The sequence below is a fragment of the Muntiacus reevesi genome, chromosome 18, assembly GCF_963930625.1.
Source record: "Muntiacus reevesi chromosome 18, mMunRee1.1, whole genome shotgun sequence".
NCBI lineage: Eukaryota > Metazoa > Chordata > Mammalia > Artiodactyla > Cervidae > Muntiacus > Muntiacus reevesi.
This window is the reverse complement of record NC_089266.1, coordinates 34,276,641-34,299,292: the sequence shown is the minus strand read 5'-3', so window position 1 is coordinate 34,299,292 and position 22,652 is coordinate 34,276,641. Positions and strand designations below refer to the sequence as shown.

At 51.2% G+C, this 22,652-nt stretch overlaps 1 protein-coding gene across 2 annotated transcripts; it reads right to left on the bottom strand.

Annotated features, from left to right (window-relative positions):
• Positions 1 to 1,046: 1,046 nt before the first annotated feature.
• ALOXE3 (arachidonate lipoxygenase 3) lies at positions 1,047 to 21,561 on the bottom strand. Of its 2 annotated transcripts, none has more exons than XM_065909394.1 (15): positions 21,397 to 21,561; positions 20,566 to 20,770; positions 19,357 to 19,438; positions 18,706 to 18,825; positions 18,275 to 18,400; positions 15,565 to 15,668; positions 14,872 to 15,044; positions 13,963 to 14,106; positions 13,650 to 13,853; positions 13,480 to 13,566; positions 12,790 to 12,959; positions 12,109 to 12,230; positions 6,926 to 7,026; positions 6,190 to 6,360; positions 1,047 to 1,790 (listed from the first exon to the last, which is right to left on the bottom strand). In XM_065909394.1, exons 1-15 carry the CDS (start codon positions 21,541 to 21,543, stop codon positions 1,611 to 1,613), a joined length of 2,136 nt encoding a protein of 711 aa, XP_065765466.1. In that variant the 5' UTR covers positions 21,544 to 21,561; the 3' UTR covers positions 1,047 to 1,610. The 2 variants fall into 2 exon arrangements, with proteins under 2 accessions (XP_065765466.1, XP_065765465.1); XM_065909393.1 differs by having other exon boundaries at positions 18,275 to 18,397; positions 21,397 to 21,543.
• Between the last annotated feature and the right edge of the window lie 1,091 nt (positions 21,562 to 22,652).

Sequence of the window (22,652 nt, the reverse complement as noted above, 5' to 3'; positions counted from 1 at the left end):
TTATTCACATTAGAAAACCGGCATAACTCACTACATTAACGGAGAAAAAAATTATAGGCTATTTATGGACACGACTGAGTGACTGAACTGAACTGATGTATTTTATTAACTTTTTATTTTATATTGCATTAACAGCCAGTTAACAATGTTGTGATAGTTTCAGATACTCAGCAAAATCACTCAGCCATACCTAATACCTATGTTTTTTGTATCAACCCCTTGAGTCTAGTGGAGAAGGCAATGGCACCCCACCCCAGCACTCTTGCCTGGAAAATGTCATGGATGGAGGAGCCTGGTAGGCTGCATTCCACGGGGTCGCTAAACCCACTCCAGTGTTCCTGCCTGGAGAATCCCAGGGATGGGGGACCCTGGTGGGCTTCCATCTATGCAGTCACACAGAGTCAGACATGACTGAAGCGACTTAGCAGCAGCAGCAGCAGCTTGAGTCTAGATACTCTTTCACCTCCTGATGGATGACACACTCTGTATGGGAGGTGAAGGAATGGAGGGCCTGGCTAGGTAATGGGTTGAGCTGGGAGGCTTCCTGTCTCCAGAGCAGCCATGCTAGGGACTCATTGTGGCTCCTTTCTCTAATCTCTGAATACCCCACCTATGTACATACACACAGGTACAAAAAGAAAAATGAAATGGGAGCCAAGTATACAGATTTTGGGGCTTCCCAGCAGTTGCTAGGGGTAAAGAACCAGCCTGCCAATGCAGGAAATGTAAGAAACATGGGTTCAGTTCCTGGGTGGGGGGGATCTCCTGGAGGAGGGCATGGCAACCCACTAGTATTCTCTAGCACTATTACTTAGAGAATCCCCATGGACAGAGGAGTCTGGCCGGCTACAGTTCATAGGGTCCCAAAGAGTCGAACACAACTGAGGCGACTTAGCATGCATACTAATTTTTATTGAAGGTTCTGGGCTTAAGGACAGAAAGTGGGTGGTGGATGATAGTTGGGATAGGAAATAGTTGGGGAGAGACTCCACACACACACACTCAAGCCAGGGAACTTGGCGCTGAGAACTACAGTTAGAGGTACAGGTAAGCTGGGCTCTAATTCTAATCCTCCCCCTAAAGATGCAGGGGGTCAAAGTGGACCACATGGCAGATCCAGAGCACACATTCTTCCTTGTCCAGTTTCCAGGTTCTGCCAAAGGAGAAGTTGGATTGGGTTGGTCCGAGGATGGGAGGAAGGTGGAAACAAAGAGGTGAAGTAGGAGAAAGTATTTTGGAATGAGAGAGGACTGGGGAGGCGGGTTCAGAGTCCCAAGCTGGGCTTGATGGGAGGAGGTAGGTTTTTCATAGAAGATGGGGAATAGGCTAGGCTTTCACAGGAGGTTGCCCGAAGGAGGACATGGGATGATGGAGATCCTTCCTTTCGAAGGGCCTGTTGTGCGTTTGACTTCAGTCAGCAGATTCTCACCGCGGGCACTGCCGGCCTGGTCCCTCACAGTTCAGGGCCCAGTTCATGTGATGCTAGAACCATCGTGGGTGCAAAACGCGTCGAGAAAGTGCAGGCTGATCAAGAATAAGGAGGACAGAAGGGACTGGAGGATGAGAAACTGGCCCGCCTCACGCTAGCGCTAGCGGTTAGGAGGAGGGGGTTAAATGGAAACGCTGTTCTCAATGAGGGGAGGGTCCAGGTAGGCGTAGGGCAGCGCCAGGCCCCGGTTCCGCTCCCGGATGTCTCGCGAGATCTGAGCCAGGCGGTTCTGGAAGACAGCGATGCTCCGGCGTGGGGCCTCCTCTGTAAAGTGCTCGTCCGGGTAGGTGCCCAGGGGCCGCTGGGAGAAAATCAGGTGTGGGGTCAGGATGATGTTCAGGGCCATATTTGTCAACAAATGCAGTCAAGGTGGCTTCTAAAGGCAGGCGTCACCCAGCCACGGCCACTGTAAACGCAAACCCTTGAAACCCCAGAACCACCATTCCAGCCACCTCCGCAGAGCAGCCCACCAATCCTTAAAAAGGTCCCTTCCTGTGCCTGGGCCACTGCTTTATGAATGAAACATAACCACGTCCGTAACACTACTGAAATCAACATAAACGTCCCACCAGATATGCCCAAGAATACACAAAAGGCAACCCCTGAAGACAATCAGTTCTGAGGCGTCTCCCAGTCAGTCACCGTTGCCAGTGTCATCATACACTCATGCTTTCCAGCCTAGCCAACCTCTATTCAGAAATAGCGCAATGAACTGAAGTCAGTCCCACCCTGCGGCAGAACAGGACTGCCCTTCTGGGCTTGACCACAGTACACCACCAGTTCACCATCAGGGTTCCTGGGGCCAACCTCTTAAGCAGCACACACTGCTCACATAATAAAACTGTTGCCAACAATCCTGATGTTTAAAAAAATTCTTTGCCTTGTTTTATTGCACCAGCAGAGCCTCCTGAAACTGTTAAATCACAGTCTTGTTTTCTCCTCTCTGACTTTAATGACCTCTATTGTTTCAACATAAGGCCAGTGTTTTCTTTTCTGAAATATCCAAAACTCCATAAGAGAGTTTCATCTTATACTGAGTTTTTAGTAGTGATGGCTATTCTCATTTATCAAACACTTTTTCAGCATGTATTGATTGAGATGATTACATGGTGTGTCTCTTTACTGATGTAATGATGAATATTATTAGATTTCATCAGGCTGAACCAACCTTTCATTCCTAAGTTAACCTATACTTCATCATGATGAATTCTTGTTTTACTATATACTGTTGGCTTTCATTGACTAATGATATATTTTTAAGATTGTTGTAGCTAAGTGGAATGAGTTTATAATTTTATTTTCTTAATTACAGTGGACATGTTGCAAGGGCTTTACATGGACCATCACAACAGGACAACAATCCAGTAAGACAGGTACTTCATCATTCCCACTCTACAGATAAAGAAACTGAGGCTTAGAGAGGCCCGATTACATATCCAAGGTCACATAGGTGGAAAATGTGGATCTGGGACTAGAACCCTCTACCTGGTACTCACTTCTCTTTTCTTAAGAGCACTGCCCTTGCCAGGCACTGGTATCAGGGTTACCAGTAAAATGATATAGAAGCTTCTACTTTTTTATATACTTTCAAGAAGTGTGAATGATTTAGGAATTATTTGTTGCTTGAAGGTTTAATAGAATCTCCCTTTACAAGGAGAGGGATCAGATCTTTTACAACCCTTTTCCTTTATGTATGGTTTTCACCTCTTCTGGCATCTTGGTGTTTTTTTTTGTTTGTTTGTTTGCTTTGGGTTTTTCAAGTTTTCCTAAAAATTTTACTTATTTCATCTAGGTTTCCAAATTTGTTTGCATAAAACTATAAGTAGTATTTTCTTCTAATTTTTCCATTCTTCTCATACCTTTTCTATTCCTGATGTTGTACATTTATGTTAATTTTTTTCTTGATTTGAATTATCTCTGGTTTCTTTATTTTATTGGTCTTTTCAAAGAATCAGTTTTATGTCTTATTTACCAGATCAACATCTAATTTCTGAAACTATAGTGTCACTATTGATAAAGCAGAGCACAGAAATATGAATGACTGGGTTCAGTGCCTAATTACTAGCTGTGACCTTGGGCAGACTGCTTGGTGTCTCTGAACCTCAGTTTTCTCCCCTGTAAAATGGAGCTACCATTTATTGAACACTTATATGCCAGTCACTGTATTAAGCATTTTAAATATAGCTATTTATTTATTTTGTACCTTGAAATAGTGCACATAAGATACCTGATTTAATGACTGACACATGATAGATCCTCAGGAAGTGATATGTGCTATATATTATTGTTGTTATCGTTATGACTTTCCGGGTTAGGTTTCCCACTGGCTTATGAGAAAGGGAACTCTCCACCCTCATCCTCTTGTGTACTCCTCCCTTTCCAGTGTGATTTTGTGACTTATAATAAGAAAAATATATTTGGTTTTGTGTTTCTAGCACAGAGCTCTTAATACCCTTATAACTTCATAGTGATAGAGTGTTTAAAAGTGTCTTTTGTTATTCAAAATAAGCCCTTTTCAACCCCACCTGAGTTTCTGTTAACCAGGTGACTTCTGGAAATTCCCTGGGGTTGGAGGCTGGTTGCCAGAGGGATCAACCTTGTGATTAGGTTAGAACTTGCAGTCTCACCCCCCAGCCTCTGGAGAGGGGGGAGGAACTGAAGGTTGAATTAATCCCCAGTGGCCAATAATTTAATCAATCGTGCCTAGGTAATGAAGCCTCCAGGTTGACACCCATGTGGAGGTGCTGGGAGAGAGCCTAGAGAGGCATGGGAACTCCACACCCTTTCCCACACTCCTTGCTCTCTGGAGTGCCTCCATCTGGTCATTGCTGAGTTGTGTCCTTTCAGCATGAGCCAGTCATCTAGTAAGTAAATATTTTCCTGAGCTCTGTGAGCTGTTCTCAGCAAATGATCAAAACTGAGGAGGGGTTGGTCAGAAACTCAGATGATAAGCTGGAACTTGCAGTTGTCACCTGAAGGGGGTGAGGAGGGTGGAGTGGAGGAGCAGTTTTGTGGGACTGAGTCCTTCACCTGTGGGATCTGACACCTCTCCAGGGGGACAGTGTCAGAATTGAGCTCAATTAGAGGACAGTTGTTAGATTTCATCAGGGGCTTCCCTGTTGGCTCAGACCCACATTGACACCCATGTGGAGGTGCTGGGACAATCTGCCTGCAATGCGGGAGACCTGGGTTGGGAAGATCCCCTGAAGAAGGGAATGGCAACCCACTCCAGTATTCTTGCCTGGAGAATCCCCATGGACAAAGGAGCCTGGCGGGCTACAGTACATGGGGTCGCAAAGAGTCAGACATGACTGAGCAACTAACACAGAGGACACCCAACTGATGTTGAATAACTGCTTGGTATGGTGGCTGGAAATATTGAGGGAGAGTACTGAGAGTAGTAATGTAGTGTTGTGTGAGTAGACAAAAAACCAAAACAAAACAGTGTTTTTCCTTTGCAATGACTGAAATGAATGTCTCCAAATCCTTGGGAAGTGAGACCAGAGAGGAGCAGCATCTGGGGAGTAGTTCCTGCATTCCCAGGCGATGAGATGATAAGTTGAATCTTGTTAGGGAGATAAAATATTCGTGCCAAATGGAGTTAAGCGTGAGAAATGAGGATATCACAGCAGAGAGCTTGGAGACAAGACCAGGAGGGCAGAGGCATGACTGATGACCCAGTGTGTAAATGGAGATAATGGTAACTGGTGATTCAAGGGCTGCTCCCCTGGCCTGGCCTAACTAATAACCTCCTTGCTGTCCGTCCTGCCTCCAAAATTACCCTTCCCATCCATCTGCATAGCCACAGAAGCGCCCTTGCAAAAACACAAATTCAGCCATGTCACCCCAGGCTTAAACCCTTCAATGGTTCCCATTTGTCTTTTGAACAAATAATTGCAGCCACACTGGGCTGTTTATGATCCTGCAAATGCACCAACAGACTCTCACCTTCACTTTGCTTCACTTGGTAGAGTCCTTCCCTCTGCTTAGAAACTAACCCTGCCCCTCTTTTGTCTGCCCAACACCTCCCTGCCCCAAAGGTTTCATCTTAGATGTCACTTCCTCCAAGGCCTCTTCCCAGGTTTGCCTGGACTTCGTCAGGTTCCGTGAGGCCCCATCCTTACCTCTGTCACTGGGCTGTAAGCTTATGTACAACATCAAGGTTCATATCTGCCCACCAGTATCTGGCACTTGGCAGGTGCTCAAGAAGTATGGACTGAATGGAGGAATTCGTGAATGATTCCTATGACACTGTGGTGCCCTTTTCCCTTTCCCTGTGTGTCTCCTCAAGTAAACCGTAGGATTCTTGCAGGCAGAAAGTTCTCACTCAGTGTTATGTTCCTGGTGCCCAGCACTGTGTTGACACATGGGAGGGATCTGGCAAATGTCTGGGTGAATGGATGAGTGACTGATGGGTGAGTAAGTGGTTGGATGGACAGATGGACGGATAGGTGGATAGACTGGTTAAACTGGTGAATTAGATGGAAGTTGTGACCCAGCCACTAAACTGGTATTTGCTTCAGTGTGTCTCTGGGGCCCAACTATCATTTCCTGAAGAAGCTGAAGAACTCAAGGCAACTCAGTATAAATGTCAGATGTTGGCTCCCAAACTCCCTTGGACAGCTACCACCACCTCCACTACCCAGGCCCTGCAAATTCCCCCCAGCCCCAGACACCCCACCACCACCACTACCACTCACCTGATCCTTGGGCTCTTGGCTGACCAACCAGAAGAGGAGAATATTATTACAAGTGGTATTCACTTCCGGGAGGGTGTCCAGGAAACTCTTCAGGGTGGTGGTCCCCTTTGTCTGCGGTGGGGGCTGCCTCATGGATGACGGGGCATTGGGCATCCAGGCTCCAAAGTCATGCTGTGGAGACCCCCCAACCCCAGCTGAGTCAGTTGGCCAGAAAAGAAGGACCATCTCCCTCCTCAACATCCTTGTTCCTGCCCCTACCATCCTAGATCTTGCAGTTGGGAAATAAGGGGGTCGTTAAAAGGGAAGCAAGGAAGAGGGTGGCAGGAGCCTGGGTCACCCCTTGTTATCCCCCTACCTGGTGTTCCAGGACTGGGTGGTGTGAGTCACCCAGGAGGGAGGAGGACCCAGAGTAAAGAGGTCACCTGAGAAATGAGCCTTGGGCTGGCCTGCTGCTCCACCTGGCCTCATCCTGTCCACAACTAGAGCCCCTCAGTACTACTCCCTCCACAACCCAACTTGAGTCACCATTACGAGCTTGGACCGAGCTCTACTCCAGTCATCATTCAGCCCCAGTGCTGCCCTCCACCCAGTCACCACTACAACTCCAGCCCTATCCATAAACCCATCACAGCCTTGACCCTCCCATGTGCTCAGCCCGAACTCTGGCCTCACATCCACTGCTGAGACTAATCTTATGTGGCCCAGTGACCCCCAGGTCCACCCTCTGCAGCCTCACCTGCCCACTGTTGACAGCGGCATGTTGGGCAGAGCAGTTGAAGATGATTGCAGTGAGGAATTTCACCAGCTCTCCCTGGGTGCACAGCCGGCATGGGAAGCCTAAGAGTGAGGGGAAGGGAAGAGGGTGTGGATGGAAGGGACCAGATTCCTGAGGGCAGCTCAGGACTGGAGCTCGCTGCAGAAGGAGAGAGAGCAATGCAGACTAAACAGGTGGCTGCCACCATCTTTAGACTAGTATTGGGATTGGGCTGAGGTTAAGGATAGGGGCTTCCCAGGTAGTTCAGTGGTCAAGAATCCTCCTGCCAATGTAGGAGATGAGGGTTTGGTCCCTGAGTCAGGAAGATCCTGTGGAGGAGGAAATGGCCACCCACTCCAGTATTCTTGCCTGAAAAAATCCTATGGACAAAGGAGCCTGGTGGGCTACAGTCCATGGGGTCGCAAACAGTTGGACACAACTTAGTGACTGATCATCACACCAGGTTACAGATGGTCATCACTATGGTGTGGTCTCTGAAGGGGGGGACTGGGATAGGACTAGAAAATGCCAAGCCAGCAGAGGTCACAACAGAAGAGCCAGGTTCAAGGGAACAGCACTTCTGTCTGCAGCTTGTTTTAGTACGTAATTATAGAATTCTACCCAATTCACCAAGATTTGCCTGAGCACCCAGGAGCAGATCATCTCATCTGCTGTTGGGTTTAGTGGCAGAGACAGATGGTCAGAGAAGGTGCTGCTTATGAGCCCACAATGATGGAAGCAGAGGAAGGTTTAAGGCCAGGCTCCCTTTGAGGAGATGGCAGGTTCAGCAACGGGGCTGGGTGGTTAGAGGAGGCTTTCCTGGAGGAAGAGAAGGGGCCTCCCTGGGTAGAATAATGCGGTGAGCTTCAAATGGAAAAAAAGAAGAGGCAGGCATTTTCAGGCTCAGCCCTTGGTCGTCTTTTCTCTGATCTCACTGGTCTCATCCAAGACTGTGGCCTTCACCACCTCTCACTGGCTGATGATTCCCAAGTTCACATCGCCCCTGCACGCTGGACTTGACAGTGGGTTTAAATCTGCAGCTGCTAGCTGACACCTCTGCCTGAGTGTCTATGAGGAGTCTCAGACCTGACACTTGCCAGACCTCAAACTTGACTCCCTACCTTGCACATTATTGAAACCTGTCCCCTGTGGCCACCAGTGGGTCCACTTCAGCGCTCTTCATTCAGTTGCTCCAGCCAAAATCTGTGCACTCGCTCCCCTTTTTATCTCACACCGCACATGTCAGCAAAGTCTTGCAGAAGCCATCCTCGTGCCATCAGCTCCAGTCTCCACACCACCCCTTCTCCATCGTCTCACCCCTGGATGAATCTGACTGCTTCCACCCCTGCCTCTGACAGTTTGTTCTCCACATAACAGCCAGATCAAGTGATCCTTCAGAATTGTAAATCCATTTACACCACCCCTACCTAAAATGCGTTAAGGGCTTCCCACCTCACTTACCTCACCATGGCCCTACTTAAACTGGTTCTTATTCCTTCTCTGTCTTCATTCCCTTCCCTACTTTTCTCCCTCTCACCTACTCTACTCAGCTACACAGGTCTGCTGATTTCTTAAACCTGCCTGCACACTCCCACCTGAGGTCTCTGCACTGGGTCCACCTCTGTCCCTACACTCTTGCCCCAGTTATCCACAGAACCAGCTCTCTCCCTTCCTTCTGTCTCTAGCAGACAGCACCTCCTAAAAGAGGCCTTTCCTGACCTCTTAACTGAAGTAATCTCCCTACCTCAACCTACTGTATCCCCTGATGCTGTTTTGTTCTTCTTTTTAACCACTTGACATATTTGCTAGTTTATTTATTTATTTATTTATTTTATTTGCTAGTTTATTATCCATATCTCCCCACAAGAATGCTAAGCTTCTTGAAGGCCAGGATTTTTGCCTGTCATGTTCACTGCCAAACCCCAGCACCTGAAACAATACTTAGTAAATATTAACAATATTTAATAAATATTACTGGTTGAATGAAGTGAATGCATGAGAGGGTAGGAAGCCAGAGTGGGCAGGCACAAAGTCAGAAGCAAGGTGAGGGGACAGGGAGGGGACTTAATTGGATGTGAGGCTACAGCACTTTGCCAGGCAGGGTGGTTTCTGAGGACTATTTCAGAGGATTACTGGGGCGGTGGCCCTGCCGAATTGGTGAGTAGCAAGAGGCTGGGAGGGGTGGGATAGGTTGAGAGGCAGCTGCCACTGTTGCAGGAGTAGTGAGAGGACTAAGACTAGGGTGGTGACAGTGGGAAATGATGGGGACAATAGCATTAGCCACTTAACTGGATTTCAGGAGAGAGGAAGACATCAGGGAACATGAGTCAAGATGGCTCCAAGGCTTGGAGTCAGGATGACAGCTGTGAAAGAGGCTGTTGCAACAGAGCAGATGGAGAGGCTTGAAGGAAGGACTGGGTATCTGTCTGCCTGGGAGTGTATGGGAATTTTCCGAATGTGCCGTTCATGGTGGATAGAATAAAAAAGCAAAGTCAGGTGACATTTGGGAATTCTTCTATAGCGCATATTATTTTTTCCCTTTGAAATGTGGAAGCCAGAGGCATGCTGAGGTTAATGAATGAATGTATTTTACCTGAAAACATGAGTGTAGTTTAAGTTTGTGCCGGTTGGAAGAGATGTTTGTCAGTCTGAAGAAAGTCCTGATGTATCAAATCAGAGACAAGTTGAATAAAGAAAGACAAGACAGTTGATCCCACTCTGTGTCTTGAATAGGAAACAGATAACCCTGAAGAGAAAAACAGCTGCCCCTGGAGAAGAAGCAGTCAGGATCAGGATGCTCCCTGATTAACAGTAGGTTTGCAAAGCACAGGGAGGGGCTGCTCTTCAAAAGATCCAAGAGAGGTCTGGCTGTCACCACCCTAACCCAGAAATCACGCGTGGCGTCACTAATAGCCTGACATCGCACACCTCCCAGTATGATGCAATGCGGAGAACACAGTATCACTGGAGAACATTCTTGCCCCAGACATTTAACCTTTAGATACTACTTCCGGTTGAGAGACAACACAGTGGGTAGAGGAATAACAACGTGGGGAAGCAATTAGATAAATTCGGAAGGCGAGACATTCTGCAGAACAGCTAGTCCTTAGCCTTGTCAGATGTTTATGTGATTTTAAAAAGGGCAGAGACTAAACACAAAGTTATTAAAAAAATAAATAAATAAATAAAAAGGGCAGAGGGGGGCTGACCTAAAGTAAAAGAGACTTTAGAGTCAAAATGAACACCTATGTCATTTGGTCCTTGACTGGCTCCAGAATCAACGGGATCAACCAAGGGAGAATGGGACAAGTAAGAGGGTAATGTTGGAGATTACTTGTCAATTTTGTTAAATGTGATGCCAGCATTGTGATTGTGTAGAAAATTTGAGATGCATATTAATTAGGTAAAATGTGAAATATGTGTAAATAAACAAAAGCAACAACTTAATCAAATATGGCAAGATGTTAGGAACTATATCAAGGTGGTGGGTAAACTGTATCTAGGTGGGTAAAAGTAGAGTATCATATTCTCTATTTTTCTGTATGTTCAAACTTTTGTTTGAAAAAAAAAAAGCTGGAACTTCCCTAATGGTCCAGTGGTTAAGACTCCACACTTCCAATGCAGGGGGTACAGTTTCAATCCCTGATCAAGGAAATAAGATACCCGAGGACTAGGCAAAAAAAAAAAAAAAAAAAAAAATGCTTTGGAGCCCACTACAGGTAAAACGTCTGTCTACAAAGCGGGAGACCCAGGTTCGATCTCTGGGTGGGGAAGATCTCCTGGAGAAGGAAATGGCAACCCACTCCAGTATTCTTGCCTGGAAAATCCCATGGACGGAGCCTGGTGGGCTACAGTCCACGGGGTCGCAAAGAGTTGGACACGACTGAGTAACTTCACTTCACTTCACTTCACAGGTAGGACTACAACAGCTGTTTATTCTGTTTCCTGGTGACCTGAGACCACACCTCCTCCCCAGGTTTCACCAGGCAGGAATTGCTCTGGGTGGCCACCAGAAGTGCTGAGTCAGCTAAAAGTTACAGCCCCTGCTAAGAGAAGACATCCCAGGCAGTGAGAGTCTCCCTCCCTCCGGCTGGGGGAACTAGAGGCTGGATATTTGTAGCACTTTGAGCCTTGCAATTTCTTCCACTCACCCAGATAGAGATGCCTTGTCTGCACTTTCCAGTGCCTGAAATATAGACCGTCATACACTGGCACCAGGGAGGTAGGCTGTGAAGAGTAGCAATGACATGTATAACCCAAGCGAGGCCAGAAGTCCTTCTACAGAGCATGACTTGTAATTTTCATGTGCTAGTCTCAAGAGTCACAGTGAGACAGCCAACAAGGAAAGTTTCCTCAGGGAATGGGGAAGGGGGATTTCCAAGTCTGGAATCAGCTACAGAGGAGAAACAGGAGAAAGGATCGTTCTGTTAGGGAGGGGTAGAGCAAGAGGAGACAGAGACCCAGGACAAACCAGAGCTGGAATCAGGATCAGGAAGCGGTAGAAGCCCTGAAAGAAAGAGGAGGTCAGAAAGACACACCCTCCCTGGAGCCAAGGGAAGACTTTAAGGAGGGGAGGGCAGTCGGGTGCGTCTGCTTGCACTTAGGTTAAGCAAAGGAGGCCTAAGAGGACTGATGTCGGTTGGGTCTCAGAGGCCTCTCAGGCAGTGTCAAAAGAGAGGGGAGAGCCAGGGACAGGTGACAGGTGTCAGTAAGGAGGAATCGGGCAGCAGCAGCACCAAGCTACTCCATGAAGCCACAAGTGAGACAGGTTGGTGGCTGGAGGGGCCACCTGGCAGGATGGGCATAAGAGGGTATGAGAGAGAGTTCCAGAATCCTTAGTGCTGGAGGCTGTAGATGGCTTCTACCACAAAGCGACACATCCCCAGATCTCAGCAAGTGAAGGTGTATGGGTGGCAGAGGTCGAGCAGGGACTATGTAGTGACTGAAAGCAAGGACTCCAGAGATGCTAGGAGCTGGCTCTGGACCCTGCTTTTGCCACTAACTGCCAGTGCGGCCTTCTCTATGCCTGTCCCTTATCTATACAGTGGGGCTAATGATAGCATGTGCTTCAAAGGCTGCTCAGTGAGTAAGAACTGGGGGCCTGGTAGGACCAAGGGGGACAGCGGGTGATTGAGTCTGTGGTTGAGGGGACAAGGAGGGGATACCTGAGCTTTCCCGGCCCAGGAACGCCTGAGCAAAAATCTCTCCGACCCAGGCCTGCAGCTCTGAATCCTGCTGCACAGATGCGTCGCTGGTGTAATAGTAGCCCACAATTTCTGAGACGAAGCTGCAGAAAAAAGATGTCCCTTCTCCAGCAGTGACCAGCCAGCCCCCAAATCAAGGCCCAAGGCTGCTCAGGCTAGTGAGAGCTAGCTGCCCAGAGTCCACTACAAGTCCATGGAGGTTCAGTGGGGACCCCCATATTCAGTTGGAACTACAGTGCCCAAGCTTCCCTCAAATCTCACCTCCACTCGAGTCATGGGTGCTGAGGAGAGCCTGACATGAGGCCTCCCCTCCCCACCTGGGAGAAAGGAAGACCTGTCCACCTGGAGGCCCCACCACACCGAGCTGTTGCCTCTGCCCTGACCTCTCAGGACTCCATGTCCTTCCCGTCCTCTGCCACATTCACACAGAGCCCAGGCCCTCCCCAGCCCACAGCTCTCTGCCATTTCATGAGGAACCCCAACCCCCAACTCTCACCCTTGCGGGGCCCCGTGCTGGGCTCAAAACACCAGAAACCCCCAAGCACCAAGTGCCCCAGCCTACATGAGCACACGGATCCACACTGTCCCCTTGGCCAGGAGGCCCTGGTGGGGCCAGATTGGCCACAGGCCCCAGGCCCACACCTCTCAATGGCTGCCCAGATCTTCAGGCCGTCATCTCGGTAATGGTAGTTGGGGATATCCAGGACACCGCGGGCCCGCAGGCTGTCCGGAAGGCAGAAATTGGTGTAGGTGAAATGGGCCAGACCGGTGCTCATGAGGTAGAGGAGGCCCTGCCTCCCAATGGACGTGACCTGAGGACACAACACAGCTGGTCACCGCGACAGGCCCAACCCCCACCCCAGAGATGGGGCTAGAGATTCAGTAGAGGGAATTTTCCAGTTAATCAAGCATCCAAGACCAAGAATTAAACACCCATAAGGGGAGGACGTGGGCTGCACAGGCTGCAGCCTTACTGCCTGCGTAGGAGGTAATCCTTAGGTGTTTGGTAACTAGAAGAATGAACTGAATCCCGGGCGAGCTGGGAGGGGAGCGCCAACTCAGGGTCAGCGGACAGGTGTGCTCAGGCTGGGGTGCCTTGCCCACCTCCAGGAGCCTTTGGAGTCGGAGCCTGATGAGGAGGGGCGGGTGGAGTGGATTGGAGGGAGGGAGACGAGGTTGGGGACAGGTAGGAGACTTGTGGAGAGGGGCGGGGCTTGTGGAAAGGGGTGGGCCGGGAATGGGGACTGGGATTGGCGGTCCAACAGGGTTTGTGGGCGGGGCAAGGTGCCCTCGGGGGCGGAGCCCCGGGGAAGGGCTGGGTGGAGACCGCACCTTGTCCACAAGGCCCTCAGGGTTGAGCAGCGTAGCACGGGCGATGGTGTTCACCTGCAACGTGTAGCGAGTGTGGGGAAGCAGAAGCTGCGAGTGGGATGAGGTCACAAGAACCGAAGGTCAGGGAGAAGGCCACTGTGGCCCTCCCCCCACCCGAGGGTCACCCAGACCTTGTAGATAGGATGGCAGAGAGGCAGCTGACGCAGCGTGGCCATGGCGAAGGCCTCGCACAGCAAATGTGTGCACAAAAAGTGCGTGTTGTTCTCGTGCACCAGGAACTCAGAGTTGCGCACCCACGTCTTCGCCAGCAGCCAGTCCCAGTCAGTGTCAGTGGGCAGGAAGATGGGGTTGTCGGGCCCAGGGGTCTGGCAGAGCTGCATCGAGGAATAATAAGGGGGTGAGGCTTTAAAGTGATAGGTGCCCTCTGAGGCCGCGTTCCCCGAAGCCTGGTCCACACCCCCTCAAAGCCGGCCGCAGGCTCACCTGTATGGCCAAGGGCACCAGGGCCCCCTGGGGGTTGAGCCACAACAGGCAGAGCGGGGCGGCCACGAACTGGGGGCAGCCGTTTATGCAGTGGACAGGGACCTCCTCCAGAATCCAGTAGTCCGCTAGGAAGATGTTGCCCCTCTGGGGAAGTTGCATGGAGCCTTAGAGTGCCCTCCGCACCCGGCTCTGCTTCCCTCTCTGTCCTCTGTCCACTCCCACTCCAGCCTGGGCCTCAGTGACGCTTGGTGCCTGTACTAAAGGTCAGTGTTGGGAACCTCACCCTTCCCAGCATGTCCAGAATGAAGTCCAGCTGAATCCTTCCTTGTGCAACCTCTCACCTGGCTTCCCAGCCTCTTGGACAAGCCAGCATCCTCTCCTCCTCTCCCCATCCCTGGTCCTTCCTCTTCTCTCAACTCAGATGACTTGAGTGTATTCAGTATCAATAAAATCAACACAGGAAGAGAATTTGCCAACCACAACTCCAGCCTTCTGGAGGACGCCTGAGAGCTTGACTGGGTCAAGATCAGAGATTGGGTGGGTCATCATCTTCTCCCACACCCGCAGAGTTCCTAGTTCTCCAAGATTGTCCTTGCTGTCTAGTGGTATTGCCTTTGGCCTGTCCTAAAACGGCTTTCTTTGGGCCTCAGCACCTGGGATCTTGGAGGCCCCAGAACAGGGGCAGGGCATCCTCCTTCAAGCTGTCACATTCATGCATACGAGTTCGCCAGGCCCTGTCTCATGCCTCAGGCCCCGTCTCATGCCTCAAGCCTGAGGCCCATCTGCGCCTTACCCATAACTGTTCTGCTTAAAAGGTGCCGGGCTGGGGATGAAGCCTGCAGGCCGGATGCAGCCATCCCACCCTTACCCTCCACACCCGTCCCTTCTCCCTACTGGCAGCTTACCCACCTCTAACTCTGTCTGCAGGCAGGTGCCTGGCCCCAGTGAGGGACCCACCATGTCGTTCGTGATCGGCAGCTTGCTGGGCAAGCTGGAGAGGCAGTGGAGCATGACTGGGTTGACGCCGTTCAGGTACTGGTACCCGAAGAACTGGTCTTCACACCAGTGCTCTCTGACGTACTCTGGGGGACGAGAGAGGGGGCCAGTTGGGCTGAAATCACTTCACTAGATCCTGCTCAGCCCAGCACTTTGCTCATCATTATGGTTTAATCTTTCCTCCCAGCAGTCCTATGAGTCCTAATTATACCTTCAGTTTAACACAGGACTCTAAGAGGCAGAGTGACTCGCTACTCACTTAATTGGGTGGCAGACACGAACATATGTCTGGCCCCAAAGCCCAAACCTCTTGATGGCAGGGGTAGGGGAAGAGAGATGAGTGCACCTGACCAGGATCAGGACTCCCTAAGTGACCCTCGACCCCTGCTCCGTCCCCAATTGCCTATTCTTGTCCCCACCCAGAGGAAGGAGAGATGGGTTCCTGAGGGGAGTCTGGGAGAGTGCCCCCAGTGAAGTCAGGAGCCCTGCCCACTGGAACCCCACAACCCCTCTGCAACTAGAATTCAGCTTTCTCCCAGCATGAGGCAGAGGAGCCTGAGTATAGGGTCCAGTGGAGAATGGACCTCTCCGCCTGGCTCTGCACACCTGAAGTGAGGGTCTTGTGGCAACGCATGATATTCCGGATGTCGTCCAGCTTCTTCCAGGAACCCCTGCGGTCCAGCAACCCTCGAAGCTTCATGCCCAGGGACCTGTGGGAGGGGAAATGGGGCTGGGGGCTGAGGGCTGCCATGGGCACTGTGCCCCCAGCCTAGAGCCCTGAAGGAATTTGACAAGGTCAATGACCAGAGCAGAGGTGCCTAACGGTTCATGTGGGAGACAAGTCTAGAGGCTAGTTGAGGCTTTGTAAGGGTGACTCCACTTGTGTGCGCAAAGATGGCACACATAGTGCAGACCAGTTATCTTCACTGGTGTTTCATCATGCTTTCTCCAAGCTCTCATCTTATCATAGACCTTCACTGGCTCCCCTCTGCCCACATGACAAAGCCCTAGCTGCTCAGGCTGCCCTGGCAACTCCCCACAAGCTGATTTCTATAACCTTTCTAACTTTTTTTCCCCATCATGTGCACTTACCAAGGCCCACCACAGCCTTCTCATTAAACATAGCCAGAGTATACTTTGTACACTGAACTGGTAAAAGTGGGCTTGCCAGCCTGCAGGCTGTACTTTTCACTTTGTGGATGTTGGTACTGAGTTTTTGGTTTTTTTTTTTTTTAACAATGAGCATGTATTACTTGATAATCAGAAGAAAAAAAATGCTTGAAATGAAGTCTGCTTCCTCCCCTGTCCAGGGCTTGTTAAGCTATACCTCTCCTAAAGAACCATCTCCTACATCTCCATCTCATATCAAGCCTACCTGTTCTTCTGTGTGCATCTTAGATGCAAAGTCCTTCATGAAGCATTGTCTGATCACCCCACAAACATACACCTTGGTGTATCTTTCAAAAAATACCCACTACTTCTTTCATTATATTGTGAACCCTTCATTATGTCACTACTCAAAAAACTCCTCTTATACCGTGGACTCCTTATGGCCAGGACTGGGCTGTGTTGCCCTGACATACCCAGTTTGTAATAATCACTCACTAGCTAGGCCAAGTCAAGTGGAAGGGAATGGAACGGAGGACAGGCAGGTTTGTGGCAGTCGGTCAATAAATTAAGCTGTGTAAGGAGGCAGATGTGTCATGAAGAGTGTGGGCACCTGGAGAAGGCATGGGGGCAAGGGGGCAATAGTGACCTGACAAGCCCAGGGACAGGTTCCTACGTGCTCGGTAAGGAGCCACTCACTCCTTCCGCAAACCTGTGCTGAGTGGCTGCCCACTAAGAACCTAGGGGATGGGGAAAACTCAACAGGAGCGTGGTCATTAAAGCAGAGGCTGAGGAGGCAAGAGAGGACAAAGAAAAGGCCTTCCTTTTCCAAGGCCCGCCACTCACGTCCTTTAGGGCACGCTGCAGTCACGCCACACTAAAGCCCAGTGACTCTCTCCCCTCCATAAACGACCAGAGGCTGCCAAATGCCAACTCCTCTTCCCACTGGACCTTCTCTGAGCCCCACACCGGCAGTCCACAAGATCTCCTGGGCCCTCCCCTGCCTCGACCCACATTTCCATTTGGGGACCAGCTCAGGTGATGCTAGTTACTGAGACTCTCCTTAGTCCTGCCGGGGCCTCTCAGCAGGTCCTTGTCCTGAAGCCCAAGCCCCCTTGTGTCTGCCTGTGGACACACTCAAGCTCCAAACCCCTCCTCACCCCTACATCCCCTCCCACTAGTTCTTCTCCAGAAGAACGGCTGTGGCACTGAAGCCCAGAACATGAGGATCCAGCTCCTTGCCGTGGCCTCCTCTGGGCCTCCTGATGCAGCAGGTAGCAGGTGGCTGAGCCCCACAGAATGACCTGGGTCTGCCCAGGACACATCCATTTCCCATCTCCTTTCCTCTCTCCCAGCCCAAAGCTTCAATCCCATATGTCTCCCAGCAACCACCTCCCGACCCGTGCTCCTGTCAGGACCAGATGTCAACTGGACCCCCTCCAGCCACATCACACTCAGAACCTCAGACTTGAGCTGCCAGTGACCCCACCAATATTAATTAACTGCCTTGCACATACATCTCCCCAGGGGAGCCCGTGAGTCCATCACAACCAAGACTGTATCCTAAGACTACAACTTTTTATGCTGGATATTAGCTTTTTTTTTTTTTTTGGCTACACTGTGCAGCCTTCAAGATCTTAGTTTCCTGACAGGAATCAAACCTGTGCCCCCTGCAGGGGAAGCATGGAGTCCTAACCACTGAACCACCAAGGACGTTCCCTAGATGTTAACTCTCTAAAGTCTTCTCCCACACCTATGAAGTCGGTATGAATATTATTGTCATAAATGAGAAAACCATTTAGAGGCTATGTGAAAATCAAGGTCATAAAGCTAGAAAGTATTGGCCAGGAAATTGAACCTGAGGTGTCCTGACCACCTCCTTAAATCTTAAAGACTGGCCCTCTCCTGCTCAGCCTGGTCCCACCAGCAGTGACTGGGACCGTGCTCTCCACAGAGTAAGTGCTCAATTAATTCTATTGGTTTGAGGACTGGAAAGAGAAGGAGAGTTTAAGAGCAAGAGGTGATGATGGGGAGCTAGAGAAGAGTTGCTTAAAAAGAGAGTGGAGATGGGGCGGGGCAGGGGGAGGTGAAGGAGAGACTGGGGGTGGGTGGATGGAGGGGAGACGGGCAGAGATGCGGATGTGATTGATCAAAGGGACAGGGGCAGAAGGGCGAGGGAGCAGGAGTGTGGAGATGGCAGTGGCCTCACGCGGGGATGGCGTTGAAGAGCAGAGAGGTCGTCTTGGTGGCGGAGTAGCGGATATTGGGCTCCATGTGCAGCAAGGAGGGGATGTCAATTTTCATGGGGAAGCCAGGCAGGTACCGATTCCCACTGCTGGGGAGCAGGGAAGCAGAAGAGCAGAAACCAATCAGAGGGACCTGCAGCCCATTCCCCTTAATTCCTCCCCTCTCTCCTCCCAGAGAGTCCTAGGCCTCTGCTCACTCCAGGCACCTCCCCTGCTCTGTCTCCTCCTCTCTGCCAGACTGCTGGGGTCATCCCCACCCATTCTGCTCCAGACACTTGAATTAAACTGCATCTGTCACAGACCATGACTCCCAAGCTGCCCAGCCCGGTCCTCACAGCAGACCCTTCACTTCATGCCCTTCCAGCTTCTTCCCCAACTCTCAGTGCACCCTCACCTGTCACCTGCGTCTGCACAAGGCGCTGTCTTGGTCAAGGCAAATTTCTTATCTGACTCCATCTCCTCAAAGCTGCTGACATCTATAATGCGGGGGAAGCCAGGGGCGTAGACTTTCCAGCTTCCGGGGGAAAGAGATTGAAGTGGCAAGTGAAGCTTAGGGTAAACAGAAGCCTTAGCTTTTAAAGACACAACTTTAAATTAAAACTCCCAGAAACCACCCACTGCCTGAGCAGGTATGTTTGTTTTTTTCCCCGAAGACACTGGGCTTCAGATCTGGGTAGCATTTGAGGATGGCATGAACATCCAAACTGGTTTAGAGTTGGGTTTGTGTTGAGATCAAGATCATGCTCATTTAGGGGTGAGGCTCAGGATGGGCTGAAGTTGGTCAATCCTAAGGTCATGTCTGGTATCTGGGTCACATCAAGGACAAGCTGGGGGTTGAGTGTGGATCCACTGATGGTCTTGGGGACAATTATCAGTACTGGTGTTGTGGGCCTGGACTCAGGGTCAGCATTAGATTGAGGTTTAAATGAGGGTGGTGATCAGAGTTGGGCCCCCACAGTTGGAACTGAGGTTAGAGTTAGTAACAGTCTGATTAAGGATCAGGTCAGAGTAAGATGGGAAAGAAGTCAAATTAGGCCACCCTCACCGGTAGCATTCCTGTCGGGCCTGGAGTTCCCGTTTCCTGTGATCCAGAAGGAGGGGAAGGGAGTCCTGACAAATAGTTCTTGCTGTGGGTAATGAAGATTACTCATTGATAAGTCTGTTTTCAAATGACACCTCCTCCAGCATGCCTTTCCTGAACCCCCCAACCCTTGAACCCAATCCCTCGGGACACAGTTGTCCCCCATTCTTTGTGCATTCATCAGTAGAAAGGGTTTGGGACACCCTTAACCCCAGATTATAACAAGTCCCTAATTGTTTGCATGTGTGTCTCCTTTTCAAGACTACAAACTCCTTGGGGGCAGAAGTCACATGGTATTCATTTTTTGTATTCCCCGCATCCAGCATGGTGCCTGGCACCATGCACAAAATGCACACTTGCCACAGGACTGGTGAACAAACATGTTTTGTGAAGTGATGGGTGGATGTGTTGTAGTGACAGATAGGGGTTTGGAGTGCAGCCTGTGAGGAACTCAGTGTCAGCAAGGGTAATGTTCACTCAGCTCACCTGACCTGACATCATCTCTCAGCCCTGAGACTCGTCTCCACACTCAGACTCACCCTAGTCTTGCCTGTCTCAGGAGATGTGGGGGGGAGGGGGTGGAGGGAGGGGGTGTGTGGCCAGAGGCTGAAGTAGTTTCTGTCCAGCATCCTTCAAAGCCCCCCACCCAAATTCAAGAAAGAACCTGAACAGCACCTCGCAGAACTTCATCCACAGCAGGAAAGCCAGTACTAGTGGGCCAGGGCCTGTCCAGTTAAATTCTCTAAACATTCAGGCTTCTCCCAAGTTAAAATTCAGTAACTCCACTTGCAGATTAACTCCTCTCAGAGGAATTGACTCCGGGGAAGGAGCAGGGTGACAGTGGTGAGCATACCGCCATCTCTGTGTGTTTCTGTGCATGTGACTCTGAGTGGTATGAGTGTATGTGAGACTGCACACCTAGACTGCGTGTGTCTCCAGAGGGGTACATACTGCCCAGAAAGCGCCTGCATTTCAGGGTGTTCGAGGCTTGAATTTTCAGAAAGTACCTACTTGGGATCCCTGAGTTGCAGTTACCCTAACTCCAGCCCTACTCTTTACACCCTGGGCTCTGTGAGAGCCACCCCCTCCACACACACACCCCCCACCACCTCTGCTGCGCCTGGTCCCAGCAGATGCTTCTGAAGCCCAGGCCAGCCCCTGCCTCTGCCACACCTGTTCCTGGTCGAAGCTCAATGGTGCAGTAGCCCTCCATCCACTGGTAGCAGGGGAAGTGGGAAAGGGTACCATCGGGGGCAGTGACGCAGATGCAGCTGCAGTACCAGGAGTCCTGGGGGAAGAACGCATAGCGCTCCTTGTGGAGCCGCAGCATTAAGAGCTCACCCAGCTCCTCTGAGCAGCGCACCTTGTACTTCTGCACCTAGGGTGGGGGCAAGAGAGCAAGCCGGTGAGAGGCAAGGAGCAGCCAAAGTCGTCTTGCACTTTGAAAAGTGCACCTACACCTGCACCTTCTACACCTCTGCCTCACCTGACATGTGCACTCAAGCTGGCTGTACCCCATGCAGTGCCTTGGCGTGAATTACAAAAAGGTATCCTTCATCTGGCAGAAGCTGCTGCAGGAGCCCTGTGTGAGCAGGGTGCATTCTGGCTCTCCCGAGCCTCCTTCGAGCCCCCACCTGATGTCAGCCACCCACCAACAGTGCTGGGGCCTGGCAGAGGCCGGTAGACCCCTCTGGAGAAGAGGAAACCCAAGCTCAGAGGGGGCAAGCAGCTTCCCCAAAGCCCACCTTCAGTTATTGGAGAAGGAGCTAGGAAGCCAGTGGAATTCTCTGGAGCCCCTGTCCAGGGCTTCTCCTTTACAGCCCTGCCTGGGTAGGGTTTATGATCCCCAGGAAAGGCAGGGACCAGAATGGGGTGGCCACGAGGACCAGCATCCTGAGTTCTGCAGGATTTGATGAGCCTTGAGGGGAAAGATCCTCCCCTCCTTCAGGATTCCCTGCACCTGGTGGCCCTCAGGGCCGCCGCCTCCCTCTCTCCTCTACTCACCGATCCAGAGGCGAAGTCCCTGCCCATGCGATCCAGTCGCTGCTTGGGGCTTTCACCACATGTGCCCACCAGTGTGACAAAAATGTTGTCCAGTGTGCCAGCCATCAGGTAGGGACCAGTGGTCACACACACGCGGTACAGGGCCATGGTGGGAGGAGAGAAGGGATGCCCCAGCAGCTAGCCTGTAGGAGGTGAGCCACAGACCAGGCAGGGCTGAGCTCCTGGGCTGCCGAACCGCGGGGCCTGGTGGGCAGGATGGGCCTTTGAGGGAAAGCCCAGCTCTCTCTGGGATGCTCTAGGGCCCACTCGCTGGCTCTGTCTCCAGAAACACTCTGTCCTTGCTAGCTGCGGGCTGGTTCTTCCCGCCCACAGCCTTTCTCCCTACTAGTTGCTTGTTCGCCTCTGGCAAAACCAGTCCCTCTGACTGGCAGGACCAGGTTCACCCAGATAGCTATCAGGAGCCCGGGTCCTACTGGGAAGGGAGGGACCAGATGCCAGAGGGAGACAGGCATTAGGTGACGCCTGCATGATTGGGACATTGATCTGTTCCTGGTCAGAAGCCAACTGATGCCCTGGGGCCCTTGTCCGCCCACTCCCCAGCCTCCCGGAAAACCTTTCCTCCTCTCTCTCAGTCAGAACTGGGTACAGGGCACCAGCATTCCTAATTGTGAATCATCCATGTGAATCACTATACAGGAGTGAGCCATAAGTCACACGTGACTACAGCCACACGCGAGTCGAACATGCATCTCTGCACATGGCATAGGGGTCATAAATAGCCCTCCTGTCACCTCCTGAAGTTGGTACCCCCCTCACCCCCAACCCGGCCCTCTGTGTTCCGGATCTATGGCACGGCGGAACTCAGTGCCTCTTCCTTGAAATGTGGAAATGTGGCCGATCTGGGGACCGAAGTGGTCTCTGGGAGCACAGCATCTGAAGGCCTCATGTGGCATTCTTTTCTCTCCGCGGGCCGCCCTTGGCCTTGGGGCGGTAGGCCGGAGAGCCCAGGTACGTGGGGTGCCTGGATCTAGGTCGTCGGACTGGGAAGAAACCCACCCCAGAGGGAAGCCCTCTGCAGGAAGCGCCCCCGCGCGGCCGTGCGGACGCCGCACCCACCCAGCTTCCGCGACTCTTAGGCTCTAGCGTCCTAACTCTTGCTGTGCTGAAGAGGTTCCGATAAAAAGCAATCATTGGCCACTGGATTCACCTGCTTTCTCTCGGTTTCTTCTGGAGTCCCCTGCCTGCATGCATATTAC

Excerpts from the sequence above, each read along its gene's own strand:
- ALOXE3 (XM_065909394.1), bottom strand. The coding sequence starts at position 21,543 with ATGGCCCTGTACCGCGTGTGTGTGACCACTGGTCCCTACCTGATGGCT. Across the intron at positions 15,669-18,274 it reads CTCTTCAACGCCATCCCCGC|GTCCCTGGGCATGAAGCTTC; the intron begins GTGAGGCCACTG and ends CCCCTCCCACAG. Across the intron at positions 13,567-13,649 it reads TCTGCCATCCTATCTACAAG|CTTCTGCTTCCCCACACTCG; the intron begins GTCTGGGTGACC and ends TCCCACTCGCAG.